This window comes from Carassius carassius, chromosome 33 (genome assembly GCF_963082965.1).
Source record: "Carassius carassius chromosome 33, fCarCar2.1, whole genome shotgun sequence".
Classification (NCBI taxonomy): Eukaryota; Metazoa; Chordata; class Actinopteri; order Cypriniformes; family Cyprinidae; genus Carassius; species Carassius carassius.
The window spans coordinates 16973860-16991965 of NC_081787.1; the positions used below are offsets into that span (position 1 = coordinate 16973860).

Sequence of the window (18106 nt, forward strand, 5' to 3'; positions counted from 1 at the left end):
AAATGATTCTCGGTGATGAATCAGACTTCTTTACCCGAGTCGCAACAAACACGTGTTTCCGTTGACGCGGCTGGTGGTAGCCCGGATGTGCGGTCCTTAAATCAACCGCTTTTATTTTTCTAGTGTGGCTAACGGTTGTTACCATTCAAAGCTGCAAGCTTTACTGAACAAGATTCAGTGGCTATAAAACATTTCCAAAAAGTGTTTGCTCAGTGGTTTTTCCATACTATTTCAACGGTCTGAGTATTTAATTTGAGAAATGTCGCGGCGAAGGCACAGCGATGAGGGTGATGGTGAGTGGGTTAGCGTGTTAGCATGCACGCTGACAGAGATGTGTTCATGTCATTTTCATATTTTGTGTTTGTTTACTCTTATGATTGCAAATTAATGACGTTTTGACAATGCGGCAGTCGTAGAGTGCAGTATTTGACATGCAAATAGTCTGTTTATTTGCATTAAGTGCATTTGCATTAAAAAAGCCCTAAGTAACCTATTAAATGTTACTTTTTGAGCAGATAGAAAGCTTTCAGATAAACAAAGCACTTTGAATTTGATTACAATAATTTAGGACCGAATGCGATTCTCTTTAAGACTTGATGCTATTAGGAAGATTGGTTTAACAGTTAAATTTTATTAACGTTCCTTTAAAAAAAAAACGACAAAAGCAAGCACTTTCTAACTGCTTATACTTTGCACTATTTAATATTATTTCATTGCACTTTTAAAAAACTATTATATTTTTATTTTGCATAACACTTCAAAATACAGCAAATGGTGTTGTCAAATTTATGCTTTATTTTAGTTAATTTAGTAATTTGTCTGTTTTTGTACTGTCAGCATTGGCTGATAACACTGCCTGTCCACTTTGATTAAAATAAATGTTCTACTTTGTGTCAGTTACATACAGCCTTGTTAGAGGATAATATACATGGCCAATTTCAAAGTTAGCTAAAAGTTCACATTTAAGACTCATATTCTTGAGTTTTTCATTGCAGCTGGGTCCCAGCCTCACAAACGGAGGAGGACGTCTGAACCCATTGAGATTGAAGACCGCCTAGAGTCACTGATATGTCGAGTGGGAGAGAAGGTATAGTCTTGCACAGCTTACTGATCATGCAGAAGTTATTTTATTGTAGACATATTAACTGATCAATGTATATTCTTTCAGAGTACATCCTCCTTAGAGAGCAATTTGGAAGGTCTTGCTGGTGTCCTGGAGGCGGATCTTCCTAATTATAAAGGCAAAATCCTTCGCATCTTATGTGCTGTGTAAGCGACTTGCACTTTAAATATGCAAATGTGGAATGCTTGTTGTATATAACACATTCTGTTTGTTTTGCACAGTGCAAGGCTTTTGCCGGAGAAGTTGACGGTGTACACAACACTAGTGGGACTTCTCAACGCTCGCAACTACAACTTTGGAGGAGAGTTTGTGGAGGCCATGATCCGACAACTTAAGGAGACACTAAAATCAAACCTTTACTCTCAGGCCCTTTACTTGGTATTTGCTTTTTAACACACACATATATATATATATATATATATATATGTGTGTATGTATGTATGTATGTATGTTAGTTAAATGCATTAACCTTATTATAACTTTTGATGGTTTTTAATTCACAATGTGAACTGCAGGTGCGCTTTCTCAGTGACCTGGTGAACTGTCATGTCATCGCGGCTCCATCGATGGTTGCTATGTTTGAGAACTTTGTCAGTGTCACACAGGAAGAAGACATACCACAGGTGAACATGAACTCAGCATGCCTAGCAGATCATAGATAATCGTGAGGCTGACAGATGTGTCCGTACAGGTGCGGTCTGACTGGTATGTGTATGCTGTGCTGTCCAGTCTGCCTTGGGTTGGCAAGGAATTGTACGAGAAGAAGGATGTGGAAATGGATCGCTTGTTCAACCAAATTGAGGGATATTTAAAGTAGGTTTTTCTTTTAGCTGTGTAATAACACTCGTGTGCATGAAAGATTGCATGAAAGATAAAAGTTGCAACGCATTATCTTTTGTAGCAAATGGCAGTTAATAAAGGCCTCTTGAAGTGAATTGATGCGTTTGGAAATATCCATATTTAAAACATTATAAACCTCAATCTCTAGCTTCCGTTAGTGGATAGTGTGTGCTAACTTATTTTATCATGTGGATTCTTGGGATGCTTGGCAACTCAAATGTTATTATGCATGTAGATGTGATATGTCATGATCTGGGTTTTGTTACAGGCGGCGTCAGAAGACTCATGTTCCTATGCTGCAGGTGTGGACTGCAGAAAAGCCACACCCACAGGAAGAGGTGAGAGTCAGGCCACAGGCTTCATTCATGCCCATAACTTTACTTTTAAAGGGACACTCCACTTTTTTTTGAAGATAGGCTTATTTTACAACTCCCCTAGAGTTAAGCATTTGAGTTTTACTGTTTTTGAATCCATTCAGCCGATCTCCGGATCTGGCGGTAGCACTTTGACTTAGCTTAGCATAGATCATTGAATCTGATTAGACTGTTAGCATCTGGCTCAAAAATGACCAGAATGAATGAAGAGTTTTTATATTTTTCCTATTTAAAACTTCGTCTACTAAGACAGACGGAAAATGAAAGTTGCGATTTTCTAGGCCAACGTGTAGTTGCAACAATAGCAGAGTTGCTGGGGACTATTTTCATAAAAGCAGAAAATGATCAGTGAAAGGTGTGGAATAAAGGTAAATTATGAGAATTTTTTTTTTTTTTTTTTTTGTGAAGCGTTAGGCCTGTCGCAATAGTCGATAAATTGATTAATCGCTCGATTAAAAAAAAAAGAGCTCTAAGTTTTTCGGCCTCAATAATTTCATTTTTCAATTTTTATTTAAAAAAATGTAACACGTCATGGTGTGGGGTTAGTCTGGAGCGCATCCTGTGGACAGCCCGCGGTAGAAAACACCGTCTCCGATGGCACAGATGTCCCGTGAATAAAGAGATAACGTCTCGCTAGAGTGACCAGCTTTGGGTAGCGCCTTTCATTTGCTTGTGGATGTTTACGTCTCAAGTGATATTTCACTGTATTTGCACTACTGCTTTATTTTAATACCGCGTAGCATATTTTGCAAGTAACTTCGTTGCCCTTTCTGTTGAACTGGGCCTACTTTTCGCTCGCTTTATTTGGCTTGCTCAGCTAAATATGTCTGTAGGCGTGTGGTTGCGTGTGTCAATGTGCCCAGTGAGTTAATACACACACAAACCTTGCTGTAACTCTGTTACAAGATTTATTTACGAAGAAAAGTAAAAAAAATGCTGCAGTGTTTGTGGGCATCCCATTTTTCAAAAACAACGGGAAATTTCACCCCAAAGGAAGCTGATTGAGTTGGTTCTTTTCACATGGCCTGGTGCGCTTGCGTCATTCTGAAAAGCTGAGATGTTTTTAACTAGATTTGGTGCGGACGCGCCTGGAAAAAACGAGCATGTTGCGAGTGCGTCTCTTCCATTATGAGCGCACATACCGCATTTGAAATGACGAACTTGATCACAAAAAATGACGCGATATGTGAACGGCCCCTTCATCGGTCAAAATATTTACTTTCGGCTAACGGTTAAACAGTCAATATGAGCATCCCTTACTGGCATATACACATAACATACAAACATACAAAATTAACAAATTTTAAGCCACACAAAGTCAACATGTTGGTATTTCTTGCTCGGAATTTGCCATTAATTAAAATAAAATAAGTTTATTGATCTTTGAAAAGGTGTACCTGCGTTATTATGCCATTATCATATGTTGAAAAATTATATTGTTGAAAATGGTCTTAGAACGACAATATTATCGTTTATAGCGATAATTTCTTGGACAATTTATCGTCAAGCAAATTTTTTTTAGTGTGACAGGCCTAGCGTTAACACATTTTAGACTGCACCCCATAAACACAATCAAGCCTAGTAAAAAAAGTGAACCACCCCTTTAAGACTTGGATTAAACTGCTTGATTCCCATGGATTAATTTTACAGTGTCTTTATTTATGAAGGAACAGAAACTCTCAGGTTTTATTAAATGTTTTTTTGTGTAAATTTGTGTTTTGAAGATAAAACTTGTGAGTTTGTAAAGACATGACTGGATATAAATGACAGAATTTTCATTTTTGGGTGAACTCTTTAATACGTATAATTATTTTGCTCTCCTAACTATAATGTATATTACATGGTACATTTTTCAGTTTAGCATCATTTTTTTTTTCTTCACTTCTTGTCAGTGACCCTGTCAGAACAGTCCTACCACCCACCAGTTGAGAGCTGCTCAGTTTTTTCACTGTAATTAACTTCCTCTGTGTGTGTCTCTCTGTAGTATCTGGACTGTCTCTGGGCTCAGATGCAGAAGCTGAAGAAGGACCGCTGGCAGGAGCGTCACATCCTGCGGCCTTATATTGCGTTTGATAGTGTGCTGTGTGAAGCCCTGCAACACAACCTACCCCCTTTCACACCTCCAGCCCACTCTGATGACGCTGTCTACCCTATGCCCCATGTCGTCTTCAGAATGTTTGACTACACTGATGCCCCTGAGGTGCAGTAATGTTTCTTATCTAGTCATTTTTAAAAAAAAATCTGGATCTGTAATGGGACTTCAGAAGAAAAATGCATCATTCTTTAAAAACATGCATTCTTTTTATTGCCTTTATATAGTGTGTTTACTATTGGAGAAAGAAGAAAGTAATAGGAAGGGAAGGGATTGTTGTTTATCACAGTTTAAATATATATATATATATATATATATATATATATATATATATATATATATATATATATATATATATATATATATATTATTATTATTTTTTTATCAGTTTTTAAATCAGTTTTATTCATTTTATTTTAAATTGGTTTAGTTTCATGTTCTTGTGGATGCTGTTTGTATATGTGTGTTTCTGTTTGTCTGTTGTCAGGGGCCAGTGATGCCAGGAAGTCATTCAGTCGAGCGCTTTGTGATTGAGGAGAACCTTCACTGCATCATTAAGTCTCACTGGAGGGAGAGGAAGACCTGGTCAGTCCTTTTCGTATGCCAATATCATTACTGTATTTTTCATTGCACTTAAGTATAAGTCGCATCAGTCCAAAAATATGTCATGACGAGGGGAAAAAACATATACAAGTCGCACTGGACTGTAAGTCGCATTTATTTAGAACCAAGGACCAATAGAAAACATTACCGTCTACAGCCGCGAGGGGCGCTCTATGCTGCTCAGTGCTCCTGTAGCTTACACTGAAAACATTAAATGAAAACAACTGAAAACTGTTAACTGAAATATTAACTTAATTTATTTAACAAAATCCAAAACCAAGAACAGATTTTGGTAATCTGGAAAGACAAGTTATTCAGCTAACGGTACACAATAGAACACAGAACAACAGGCTGAATAGGTGCCTGGTATGTTAACCTAACACATTAACAGTTACAGGAACACTGAGCAGCATAGAGCGCCCTCTCGCGGTACTTTTTTGCCTTTTTTTTATTTTTTTACTTATCCTACGTACTTTATTTTTTCCTCTTTCTTTTGTTCTTTCAGTGCTGCCCAATTGCTCAGCTACCCTGGAAAAAACAAGATTCCCCTTAACTACCATATTGTGGAGGTAAAAAAGAACGTGATGCTGGCAATTTTATTTGATAATTTGGCAAAATATTTTCGCTACTGTTAGTGCAGTAAATGGGCACTTAGATGTTATTTCAGTGTAATGCTCTGTCTCTCTGTAGGTGATATTTGGCGAGTTATTCCAGCTGCCCAATCCTCCTCATATTGATGTCATGTACACTGCGTTACTCATTGAGCTCTGCAAACTGCAACCTGGCTCATTACCACAAGTTGTATCCTTCATACTGACTGAAAGCCATGTGAATGTGTGTTTTTAATTGATTCCTCCTACACATTGTGCTACAGCGGTCTCAAATTCAAACGTAACTGTTCCCTACTCTTGTAGTTTTCTTTAACCTGCCGATATTCAGCTCGCTCAAGCCACAGAAATGATGTATATGAGGCTGGACACAATGAACACAACCTGTATAGACCGGTGAGCTTGTCAACTTGAAGTAGAATAGCTGGTAAACAACTCACTTTTGTTGACAACATTGGTTTAAATAATATATATATATATCATCCAGTTACCCAGCTGAATTTTCCAAGGCTAAAATTATGATGACAGAGTTTGAATGTAATCCTCATTAAAACTTTTCTTATTACAGTAATGAGAAATGTTAGCAGGCTTGAGAATCTTCTAAGCTTTTGTCCGTTTAATGTTTCTTTAATGTGGTGGATTATTCTGTGTTTCAGACTCCTCAACTGGTTCTCACATCATTTGAGTAACTTCCAGTTCAGATGGAGCTGGGATGACTGGTGAGGATGAACTGATTCCACTAGGAATCTTTTGTACAATGCATTGTCTATTTGTGTATAAAAAGTTGTATTTATTATATTTAAGTATCGAGTTCTGATCTCTTCAGGGCTGACTGCCTGACTCAAGACATTGAAAAGCCCAAACCCAAGTTCGTTAAAGAGGTTTTGGAAAAGTGTATGAGGTAAATTTCACACAGCTTTTTTTTCAGATGCATTGCTTTATATAATTGTTGAATGGAGCCAGTTAATGCATGATGTTCTGTTTATTTACACTGAGCCTTGAACCTGCAGGTTGTCATACCATCAGCGGATAGTGGACATTGTTCCTCCGAGTTTCTCTGCCCTGATCCCGGCTAACCCTGTGTGCAGCTATAAATATGAAGAGGAGACCGAGAGTATGTTCAGGCTCAAAAACACACCTGTGATTCATTGTGTACATATATACATGTTTGTGATGAAACTAAAACTTTTGAAGGTTTTTTTTTTTATTATTATTTTTTAAGTCTTTAATTTGACCTTCAAATAGTGACAACTGACCAGTTCCACTATGTATTATTATTTTACTGTGTTACATTGTATTTCGGTATGGTTTGGAGTGCGGTGAAATTTGGCTTATTTTTTTATTTTAATTTGTTTCAGGTCCATTGCCAGGATTAGCTATGGCAACTACAGTAAGTAACGCTATCAAAAACCGGGCATCTAATGAGGAGATTCTTATTGTTCTAAAAGATGTCCCTAATCCAAACCAGGATGATGATGATGATGGTGGGTCTGCATTTTGGTCTTGTATGATATTTTAGTCACTTGCCAATCATAGTGTAACATCTTTAGTTTAAGCATAGGGCTATCAATTGATTTTAAATATATAATTGTTAGAGATATTCAATAAATTAACAAAATATTTTATATAATTTAGGTAATTCATAATGCATGTATATACATTTACATCTGAAAAAAAATCTGAAAAAAAATCATTTAAATTTATTTATTTATTTATTTTTTTTAATAAAGTTGCTGTTTCTTTTAAATTGTTGGTATTCCTAAAAGGTTATTGGAAAGTACACTGAAAAAACAGTTTAACGTCACTGAACCAACCTATATATATATTAATTCTTACCAGCAAAACTTATTTATATGGGTTAGATCAGGTAGAAGTAACTCTTTAAGGTAACAGTTGCACATTACCAGTATTTACAGTTTACTTTTACTAATAAAAGCAGAATTTGTCATTACTCTTTGAACTTGACACTGTGTATCATGAGTATATTTGTCTCTAACTCCATATTGCTTGATGATCCTCATTTGTATGACTGGATAAAAGCATCTCCTACATGAGTGATTGTAAATGTGAATGTGCGTGGTTTTCTGTATGTAACCGCACTTCTCTTTTCTTTCCAGATGAGGGCGATGGCTTTAACCCTCTGAAGATTGAAGTGTTCCTGCAAACATTGCTCCATTTGGCTGCAAAGTCTTTCAGTCATTCCTTCAGTGCCCTGGCCAAGTGAGTATCTCCTGCCAAACCCCACACAGGCCTGCCAGCGGCTGGCTCCATGCTCCCTCTCCTGGTCACAAATGCTGCCTGTAATTGCTAAAAGCACAGATCATTGAGAATATATCAATGCTTGCAAAATGCTCAGGTGCCGTCCTTCTGGTAAATGGCAGTGGATGGATTTTTCCGTTTATCTTTCAGGTTCCATGAGGTTCTGAAAAACCTTACAGAAAGTGATGAGGGGAAACTGCACATCCTCAGGGTGCTGTATGAGTTCTGGAGGAACCATCCTCAGGTGGGATGATTCAGATGTCTTATTTTATATGTTGTGCTGTCTTATTGAATGCCAGCCGTGGCATTTATGAGCACTCATGTTGTCAATGTACTCTTTAGATGATCTCCGTGTTGGTGGACAAGTTGATACGGACCCAGATCGTGGACTGTGCAGCTGTGGCCAACTGGATATTTTCTCCTGAAATGGCTCATGATTTCACCAGGTAAACCTGCAGAACATGCTTACCTGTGCAGGTTTATTGGGGTTTTATATTAAGGTTTATGATTTATGTTCATTGGGTCTATGCAGGTTTTATGTGTGGGAGATTCTCCATTCGACCATCCGGAAGATGAACAAACACGTGCAGAAGATCCAGAAAGAGTTGGATGAGGCAAAAGAAAAGTTGGAGAAGCAACAGAACAAAAAGGTAGAGAAACATATCTTTGACTGCCAAGGCACTTTTGTTCAAACCAAACAGCATTCTGAATTGTTTTTTGCCATCCTGATCTTTGGAATTGGCTGTGCTCACTCTTACTTTTGTAAGGGTTTACATTGCATCATTTGTTTGTGCAGTGCAGACAGTTAATATCTAGAATGTCACCAGTGTTTGCTGTAGTAATAATGTAGGTGTCTGCCTCAAGCCAACAGACTTTCTCATTCAGAAACTAGTGAGGATAGATTAAACGGACAATTGGGAATTTGGCTTTGGTTGTGTCCGTCACAATGTGCAGCCAAAGAGTTGAATTCATGAGGTGCCTGAGACAACATATGCTGTTCAGGACGGATTGCTGTATGTTTTTTAATTAATTTTTTATATCCTACCCAGACACTACTTTCCAAAAACTGCAGTCCTTTTAGACAAAAACATATACATATGTATTTCAGACCACAGTTACGATGCTTGGAATTTTTATTTATTGCTTTTCAGATTCAGAATTTATTTATTTTTGTCACATTGTCAGTGTGAGCAAAGCTTTTTTTCCTCCCATTATTTTAGATTCTTTATCACTTTTATTAAAATGATTCAAAATAAAACAACAAATGTTTACTTTCACAAGCCGTCAAGTATTTCGAGCTTGCAGCAGGAAGCTTCAGGTTTAAAGCTTAAGAGACTTCCATTCGGGATCAAGCCACAGAGTCTTCTGGGATTTCTCATTGGTCGATTCTCTCAAGTGTGCATTCGATGCATCCTCAGTATCAATAACAAATCTGGGTACTTTCATTCATCCTCTGTACTTGCGTTCTTGATTATTGGAATTAAACTTTGATGGTTGATGATGGAGTATGAGAACACAAGGACGCACGGTTTCTCTTTTCCTGTAGCAGCGGGACAGTGGCGATGAAGAGGACATGGAGAAGAACAGTGAGGATGAGGAGGGTCAGTTGGAGGAACAGATCGAGAGATTGCAGGAGAAAGTTGAGTCGGCCCAGAGTGAACAGAAAAACCTTTTCCTTGTTATATTCCAGGTGAGTCCATGACAATGCAAATCCATTTTATCCTGATGTAAAAAGCTATTTTTTGTTAATACATTTTTTACAGAGGCTTCATGACTACATTAAAAAAAAGCTGCAAAAGATGTGTCCCTGTTTATGTCATAACTCCTTTTACACCTTGTTCCTATTCGTCAGGAGAGAATAAACATTACATTCTTTTCATGTCTTTCTCTGTGTGTGTCTTTTGTGTTTCATTATGATATTTGAAGACAGTGCCTGGAGCTAAAAGATGACAAGAACTGTTGTTATCTCTGTTTCTCTTTCAGCGCTTCATTATGTTACTGACAGAGCACCTGGTTCGCTGTGAAACGAGTGGCATAGACATCAATACCTCCTGGTACAAGAACTGCATTGAGAGGCTTCAGCAGATCTTCCTCATGGTAGTCCTGATCCACTTGTTTGCCAGTCTATACTGTGTTCTGTTGATCACTAAACATCACTTATTAATTACCTTCAATCTTCATTGTCATCACAGCATCATGTGATCATCCAGCAGTATATGGGCACCCTGGAGAACCTGTTGTTCACCGCTGAGCTCGACCATCATATCCTGGCTGTTTACCAGCAGTTCTGTGCTCTTCAGCTTTAAATTCCCACAATGCATCACTTCAGACTGTCACACTTGCCTGTTTAGTGACATTGATCAGGATCATTGGAGACAATTATTTTGTAAGTAGTGATGTTGGGAAATCTCAGACCCTTTTTGGGGCTCTTGATATGTTTGTGTAGAGTTTCTATTTTTCTTTAATTTTATCTTCATTTTTCATTGTCATCGGCTCTGTGGTAAGTGTAGATCTTTTAAAATGCCTGGTGTTTAGTAAACTGATGAAGAGCTTAGTTTTACTCAAGCAACGTTGGTATGAAACTACTCATTTTTATTCATTTTATGTCATTTCGATTTGAAAAATGTTTGTCGAGTTGGGTTTGAAGTAATTCTGCATTATCAGTGGTGTGCCTCTTAAAAGCAGATTGAGTTCTTTTGCCACTGTAATGCAGTGTTTTGAAGGATAAAATGTCTTCCTCTTTTTTTACAAAAATACAAAATCAAAGAAATCACCCTGCTCATGTCTTTTGTTCTTGCAAGCATATACGAGAAAACAGGATGTGGACTGACATGATCATTTCTGGGTATAGCTGACAATTTTTCAAAGACTTTGAACTATATTTTGATAAAATATCTCTTAATTTCATAAAATAACTACTAGCCTTAGTTTCCAAACTGAAACATTCAAAAACATATGTACCTCAAAATAACTACATTATAAAAATTCTTAATGCATTAAGTATAACAGTTAGAAAATTCCGGTACCCTGTATTGCAATAAAAAACATTTGTGATTTGAGACTAATATTTGCATAAAGCTTTTGGTCTTGGTTACCTTTAACAGAGGCATAAGGAGTTTGGCTTTATGTAACATTAATTGTATTGAGGTGGCACCACTTCTGAACAAAGTAGTATTAAAGACACATTTTCAGTGTTAATGAGGTAAAAGACTTTAAAAGTGTGTGTAAACCCTGTCATTAGTGGTTTCTCTTGCCGTTAGATCAGTCCGTCCCTTTATGCAACAGTGCTGTTTGCCCAGGTGTCTCCTCCTGTTGACTGGTCTGTCACCCTGTTTGGTGAGGCTGTGGCTTCCGCTCGGAGTCTCCGGTAATCCGTGTGGAAAAAGCCAACAAAGCAGCAGGTGCCCAGAGTACACAGGCCTGCCATCACCAGCACTGGCACTGTGTGTGTGTACATTTAGGAGAAAGAAAGACAAATGAATGCCTGGAGCTCAGCCCAACTCACTCATTAACTCAAGGCATCAAGCGACCAGGAAAAGCCAGAAGGCTAGATTAATTTGGACATTTTAAACATTTTCCCTGCCCAGGAAGAGGAATTGAAAACTGCACTAACCAGCCCCAGTAGACTTGCAAAGCATGGTGGGAGTTGTGACATGGAGAAGGGGAATAAGGCCATGCTTTGTATTGCATAACTGCACAGCAAACTATCTTTCAGTAAATCGTATTTTAACATTTCATAGAATGCAACACTTACCTGTCCAGCTCAAAGATAATGGAGATTCTGCCATTGGTTTGGCCAGAGCTTGTAGCAGGAGTAGATAAAAGGCAGCCTGAATTTGTCTGATTAAACATCACATTAAACACATCAGTTAAGTCTATAAAAAGTTAGTAAGCTTAAAGCACTACTAACCAAAAATAAAAAATGACTAAATTTACACACCCTCAGACCATACAAGATGTAGATGAGTTTATTACTTCATCAGACCAGATCTGGAGAAATTTAGAATCACCGATTGTTTTTATCAGCTGTTTGGACTCTCATTGTGACGGCACCCATTCACTGCAGAGGATCCATTGGGGAACAAGTGATGTAATGCTACATTTTTCCAAATCTGTTCTAATGAAGAAATAACCTGATCTTGGATGGCCTGAGAGCAAGTACATTTTAATCATTTTTTTTCTTTTTTGGGTGAACTATTCCTTTAAGAAAAATTCTGAAACAGAATAAAAAAAAAAACTTTTTACCCAGACACAAAGATCAATCCAGAGGATGTTGCTTCACCTACAGGGTATGAGCATTCAACTCCGAGCTCCATTGCGATAGGATATACAGAGTATCCGAACAATCCAAACCAATGATGAACTTCTGCACACTTAACTGGGAAACCTGATGGACAGCAGGATGGCAGCATTTCAGGTCAAGCACATATTAACAACAGTGAAATCATTTACTCTACTCACCACTGCAAAAACCGAGCAGCCCAGGGATGTCAGACACATGTTTATTTTAGTGACTTCTGTAAACCTCTTGGTCTTGTCCACATACAGGCCGAGGAGAAGAGCACCCAGAACACCAAATACAATAGCAACTGCACCGCACAGTCCTGCAAAGTCCTGCCACATTAAGCATGTAGAGACACCGTTATCTTGACTTGACAAAACTAAAACTACTACTACTACTGTACAGATTTAGCAGGTGATTGAAAGTGTTGATATAAACCATCCACCCTTACAGTTAGTGCCGTATTAATGCTGTGTTTAATACAAGGCTTTCTAAATCCAGCATTTGAAGTTAGCTAGTTAGTTGAGGTTCAACTTTATTTCTAGTTATTTAACAGATGGCACAGGTTGGTTTTATGGATTGAGGTAAATGTGTGTGTAATTCTTTTGGGGTTCTTACATTTGAGTAGCCCTTAACACAAAGTATCTGCTCCTGCAAGGTGGAAAAGCAAGTGTATAGCCCTATTCCTGAACCAAAACACACCAGCAGGAACACGTATGCTTTGTTTGTCAGTAGCTGCAAATAAAAGAGTGAGAGAACAAAGGGAATCTCAGACAGCCTTACAAAATGACATAAAAGCCAGCTTTAATCAGAGACTATATTTCATTAATTCTCAAAAAAAAAAAAATGCTATAAAGAAAATGAGTTGTCATGTCAGTTTGTTTGATACTGTGTGTAGTACCAGTTTCACCCCCTGTAGAAAAGGTTCAGAGCTGGAGGTCACCATGCTGGCAGAGGGGGGTGTGGGGGGAACACGTTTACGGATCCCCACTGTTGCTAGGAAACAGGCCACGGTGGCAGGTATAGCATATATCAAGAGCTACAAGTCAGACAGAGAGACGCATCATATAAGAAATAAAATCCTTTTTTTGCCCAAGTTCTGTCTTAAGCAGTCTTACCAGCATGAAAAGAGTATTGGTGTAACTAAGTATCATTGGAGAGAAGATATTCGCTAAGAGCAGCCCAACAGTATTAGCTGGAAAACAAAGGAGAAGACTATCACCATTCTAAAGTAGGCTACAGGCATTAAAGTACCATATACAATATGAACAGTAAAAAGGTTACCCATGGAAGCCATCATGTTAGCTGTGGCCCTCTGGTGATCAGGGAACCAGAGAGCTGCCAGCTAGGTGGGGGCAAAGATGACCAAAGGCTGGGTGAAGGCACACAGCGTCTGCCCCCCCATGACCATAGGAAAAATGGCCCAATTGGGGATGCAGCTCAACATGCCGATGACACGCAGGATAGCGCCCAACATGTTGAGCCATGAGCCCATGATTAGCTGTGTTCCAGAAAACAGGAAGAAAGTATATTTTGCAAATGTGATGAACATTTTCATCACAGCGGCTTTGTCAGTAGGCTCCATCCCAAATTATGTATTGTGTTTGATAACTTTCTGTGGTGGGAATGGCATTTTAAATAATTAAAAATGATATATGTGTTAAGTAAATAAACGAATTTACTAAAAACTAAAATAATTTGATAACTCTTATTTTATGCTTCCTAAATAACACAATTAAAAAATGATTTAACTTTGTTTTATATAAATAATGTTTTGCATTATTTTACAAAATAGCTTGACTGCAAAAGACAAGTACGTCAACTTGTGATTAAACTTTAATTAGTTGCAAAATTAATGGTCATGACAAAAAGCGTTTTGCACATCGGAAATGAACATTCAATATACATTTATATTATGTAATATAGCCTGATGCTATATACTGTAGAATTTTATTTCCTATTATTTTCCCACTTGGTTTATGTGTGTTTTGTTGGTTAATCTATTTTTTTTTTTTTTTTTTTTTACGTTTCTGAAGAATCTACTGAAGTGAAGTGAGGTAACCAGGTGGCAGTCTAAAACAAGTGAATCTAATTAACAATAACTGAATCAATAATGTTAAAAAAGGTATTTGGCAAAAACTATAGTTATTATTCCTTTTTTGTTGTTGTTGTTGTTGTTGGTAACAGCTGGTAAACAATATTTAACAATATAGATTTGACAGTAATATCTCTCTGTATACCGAGAAGCGCAGTCCCAGTGAGTCCAGCACCCATGTTGTGATCAAACTGAAGAAGATAGCAACCACTACATAGACTAGTGACAGCCAGTTGACCAGATTAAGAAAGACTTGCAGATATTGTGCTGTCTGGTCGGCCACAGGTGCAAAAGTCAGCCATGCCTGTGGAGAAGTCGACCAAAATAAAAATAAAGGTGTAGCTTAAATGTGTACATTATTCCAATTTCTAGTCCACAAAAATACAACATTAAATAAAACAATTATTATATTATGTTTCTATGACATGTATAAATATGAAGTGCATGAAACTGGACCAGCTTAGTTCAACATTTAACTGCCCGAGCAGCATAAAACAGGAACCACAGGTCAGAAGGGTTTTTGCAGTGTTTTTGATTGTTCATTTGCAGTGATGTAAACAATAGCATTTTTTTTTGTTTGCTATCGAGAATATTATATGTATGCAGCAGTGTGACAGATGGGAGTCAGCTGATTCCAAAACACAATACAGTCATTTTATGCACCACTGCACAGTTTACTGAGACCCTTTTTCGCATTCATTCAAATGCATAGATGCTGTTTTCACGGTCAGTGTGGAAGTCCTTTGTGCACTTGGTGTAACATAAGATGCTTTCCTAAAATGCACTGTCAGTTTTGATTGTCCTTACACATTATTTTTGTACTTAAAAATTCTTAACACATGCCTACAATCCAGAATCACATCTACTGGTTTAGGCTGTCATCAGATTTCCTCAAGATTGTAATCTTTAAATTAACCCAGAATTACACCATCTGCTAAGCTTTAACACAGTGTGCCAAGACACGATGTAGATTTCTCATATTTCAGATGAACAGCTTTGGACGTCTTGGCCTTGTAACACATATACAATGGTGTCCGTGCAAATGACATGTCCCATGGGAGCCACGGGTGCGTAATTAAGATTGACAAGCCCCTTTCTGGCACACGCCCTCTTCAGAGATAATAGCCTCAGGGGGACGTATCCATGTCCTACTACAGCTGGGCTATTAGGAAGACCCTGTATGACCCTGTAGACTGAAGCCCCCCTAGTGCACTGATCACTATAGAAAGTGTGAACTTTTCCTAAATGGGTTCAACAATGGATAAATTGAATGACGATGTATGTTTTAATAGAATTTAGAAAATGATATCGTAATTAACTGTTCAAATTAATTGCAATTAATCGCAGTTATCTTTTTTTTATTGTTGTTGTTGCATATATCCGCATGACTGTACATGAGCTTATCACTGGCCTGCAAAAACCTTGTTTCTTTTTTTATAAAGCCAGGGTGCTCCGGGTGTGTGTTCACGGTGTGTGTGTGCACCTTGGATGGGTTAAAAGCAGAGCACGAGTATGGGTCACCATACTTGGCTGTATGTCACTTCACTTTTTTTTTATCTTTAGTTTACATCAAGGCTTTGATCCATGATTTGTTACATGCAATTACGAGTCAGATGCATGTGGTCGGAGGGATATTTTCAGTGGAAACATTATATTGGACAAAAATGTGGATCTGCTTGAAGTGCAAGATATGTCATCAATGTTTTTAGTCGTTTTTCAGGAAATAGAGGACTGCAAATTGCTTATATTTGATTAAACATAATTAGTGGTGAAAGCTAGCAAAAAACAAAATGTAAATGTAAATTTTAATTTCATTGGATGTTTAAAAACAGCTCAGGCTGGAGGGGTTGTGATTGGGAAGAGGGATTCATGGCGTCATCATAAACAAAAGTTGTTGTAGAGGCGGAGTTATTCAGATGTACCTTCGGATATTATTTCTCTGGCATATTTGTACTTAAAAAGTTCAGAACATTTTAATGAAAAATAAGGAAGACAATCAATGTTTTTGAAATAACGTGCATCGATGAATTATTTACCAATAAGTCTATGTAAATGAATGAGTATAACATCCTACCATTGCGTTAGAACAGTTTAGCAGGCAGAGTACTAATAAGATGAACCATCTCCTTTTGTACACTTTGAACTCAGCAGTCGTGTCTCTTGCGTCCAGGTGAGAGCGCACATGTTCACTCGAGATCCCGATGAGCGCTTCAGTCTCCGCGCGTCCAGCATCATCCATGATGACAAACTCGAACCGCAACCAGATCACATTTAACGAGTTTTATAAACTCTTAAAACTCAAACCCTCGTGAGCGGTGTATCCATTTGGGTCCAAAAACACTTCTGTTTATAATACAAATTACTTAAACATTTTCCAGACTAACATTTATAGATAGTGAACAACTAAAACTCAAGTGCATGGTTAGCCTATATGCTTTGTCTAGAGAAATCCCATTTTGGTTTTAGTCTCACATAACATGCCGGTGAATGAGAGTTTGTTAGGCGCAGTCAACATTACAACACTCCTCCAATCCACAATCACTTCACCACTCCCTTCCACCCGTGACTCACTGTCATAGCGCCGGTCGGGTTACTCTGAAACTCCACACTTTATCTGCCTCAAATTTAGGAAACATCACGTAAAGTACTTTAAACTAAAGGATTTCCTAAGCAGTCTAATTAAAGAAAGAAAAAAATTAAGCATTGCGTTCAAATACATCTCATGCAAAGGTCAGACTTTTTATCCAGGACTGTAAAGACCTTAACAAAACTTATCTTCAGGGTGCATCATCATCATCATCATCATCATCATCATCATCATCATCATCATCATCATTAAAATTATCAGCTAGTTTGCAACCAAATGTTGTTATGTAGTAATTGATAAACTAAGTTCAAATTCAAGAAATGTTAGATCTTTTTAAAAAAAAAATTCTTTTGATCTTTCTTAAAACTGTTGTAAATACACAGTTAAAAAATATTGTTTTTGGTAATTAAATGAGAATAATTAAAATGGTTTTTACTACTTAAGTGAATATAAACCGGACAGATCATGTCAAAATTGACACTGCGGTATGATAACACAAGGACCTGTGAAGAGGCCAGTTTTTTTTACTTTATAAAATTTGTTTTTTTTTTTAATTAAGAAATATGGATTTGTGTCTCAAAAGCGTAAAAAAAAAAAAATAATAAAGTACCATACACTTGGGATGTGTTTTTATTGTAGCCTATATTTGTATTAATCGTATAGTTCATATTTATCAGGATACATAAAACAATCATAATGTATTTTTTATTTTAAAACTTTAAGCCTAATCATTTAAATGATATTTATCTTGTAACTTTTTTCAAATCAATGAATCACATTTAAAAAAGTATAATCCACTGGTTTTAATCTGTCATCCACCCCCTCCCTTCCAAAAAGTGTGCGCATGCGCAGCGGGCTCCTCAGTGTGCTGTTTCGGCCTGTTTCGGCACTGGCCGGACATTTTCGCCTCTTTGTTTTACTGATAGTGGATTTAACTCGGATTCAACCCAATATCCAGCGGACCGCGCTGGCCATAAACAGGTTTGTTCCTTTAAACTTCAACGGATCATTGCACGAGCTTTCTGTCGGACAGCAAACGGGGAGTTTTCATTTATTCTCGCTGTTTTTTTCCGCTTGATGGCAGCTCTGCATGGCTATAGGTACTGTTATATGTGCGGTCGTGCTGTATGTGTGTGTGTCTATACGTGTGTAAATGTGTATGTGTGTATGGCGACGCCGGGCCCTGCAGCTCTTAACCGGGTCATCTTTTGTAAGAAGGGAAAAAGTGTTATTTAGTGAAGCT

At 37.6% G+C, this 18106-nt stretch overlaps 2 protein-coding genes and 1 pseudogene across 2 annotated transcripts in view; 2 read left to right on the plus strand and 1 right to left on the minus strand.

Moving 5' to 3' along the window:
* The first annotated feature begins 60 nt into the window (after positions 1 to 60).
* Positions 61 to 10669, plus strand: LOC132113864 (nuclear cap-binding protein subunit 1). The gene is made up of 23 exons (XM_059521894.1): positions 61 to 293; positions 996 to 1087; positions 1169 to 1269; positions 1345 to 1501; positions 1639 to 1746; positions 1815 to 1936; positions 2232 to 2301; positions 4322 to 4537; positions 4917 to 5014; positions 5538 to 5601; positions 5723 to 5833; positions 5972 to 6036; positions 6297 to 6359; positions 6467 to 6541; positions 6651 to 6754; positions 6999 to 7120; positions 7757 to 7860; positions 8050 to 8143; positions 8242 to 8345; positions 8432 to 8549; positions 9446 to 9589; positions 9883 to 9996; positions 10092 to 10669. The coding sequence occupies exons 1-23, from the start codon at positions 260 to 262 to the stop codon at positions 10203 to 10205; spliced, it is 2394 nt and encodes a 797-aa protein (XP_059377877.1). The 5' UTR covers positions 61 to 259; the 3' UTR covers positions 10206 to 10669.
* Positions 10670 to 10793: 124 nt separating this feature from the next.
* On the minus strand, positions 10794 to 16843 carry LOC132114138 (solute carrier family 49 member A3-like; annotated as a pseudogene).
* An 864-nt stretch (positions 16844 to 17707) lies between these two features.
* LOC132113871 (polycomb group RING finger protein 3-like) overlaps positions 17708 to 18106 on the plus strand; it is a 33903-nt gene continuing 33504 nt past the window's right edge. Inside the window, exon 1 of the mRNA XM_059521907.1 lies at positions 17708 to 17844. The gene's annotated coding sequence lies outside the window, so the exon portion shown is untranslated. The remainder of the gene's footprint in view (positions 17845 to 18106) is intronic.

Excerpts from the sequence above, each read along its gene's own strand:
- LOC132113864 (XM_059521894.1), top strand. The coding sequence starts at position 260 with ATGTCGCGGCGAAGGCACAGCGATGAGGGTGATG. Across the intron at positions 5,834-5,971 it reads CTGGCTCATTACCACAAGTT|CTCGCTCAAGCCACAGAAAT; the intron begins GTATCCTTCATA and ends GCCGATATTCAG. Across the intron at positions 9,590-9,882 it reads TTTTCCTTGTTATATTCCAG|CGCTTCATTATGTTACTGAC; the intron begins GTGAGTCCATGA and ends TTTCTCTTTCAG.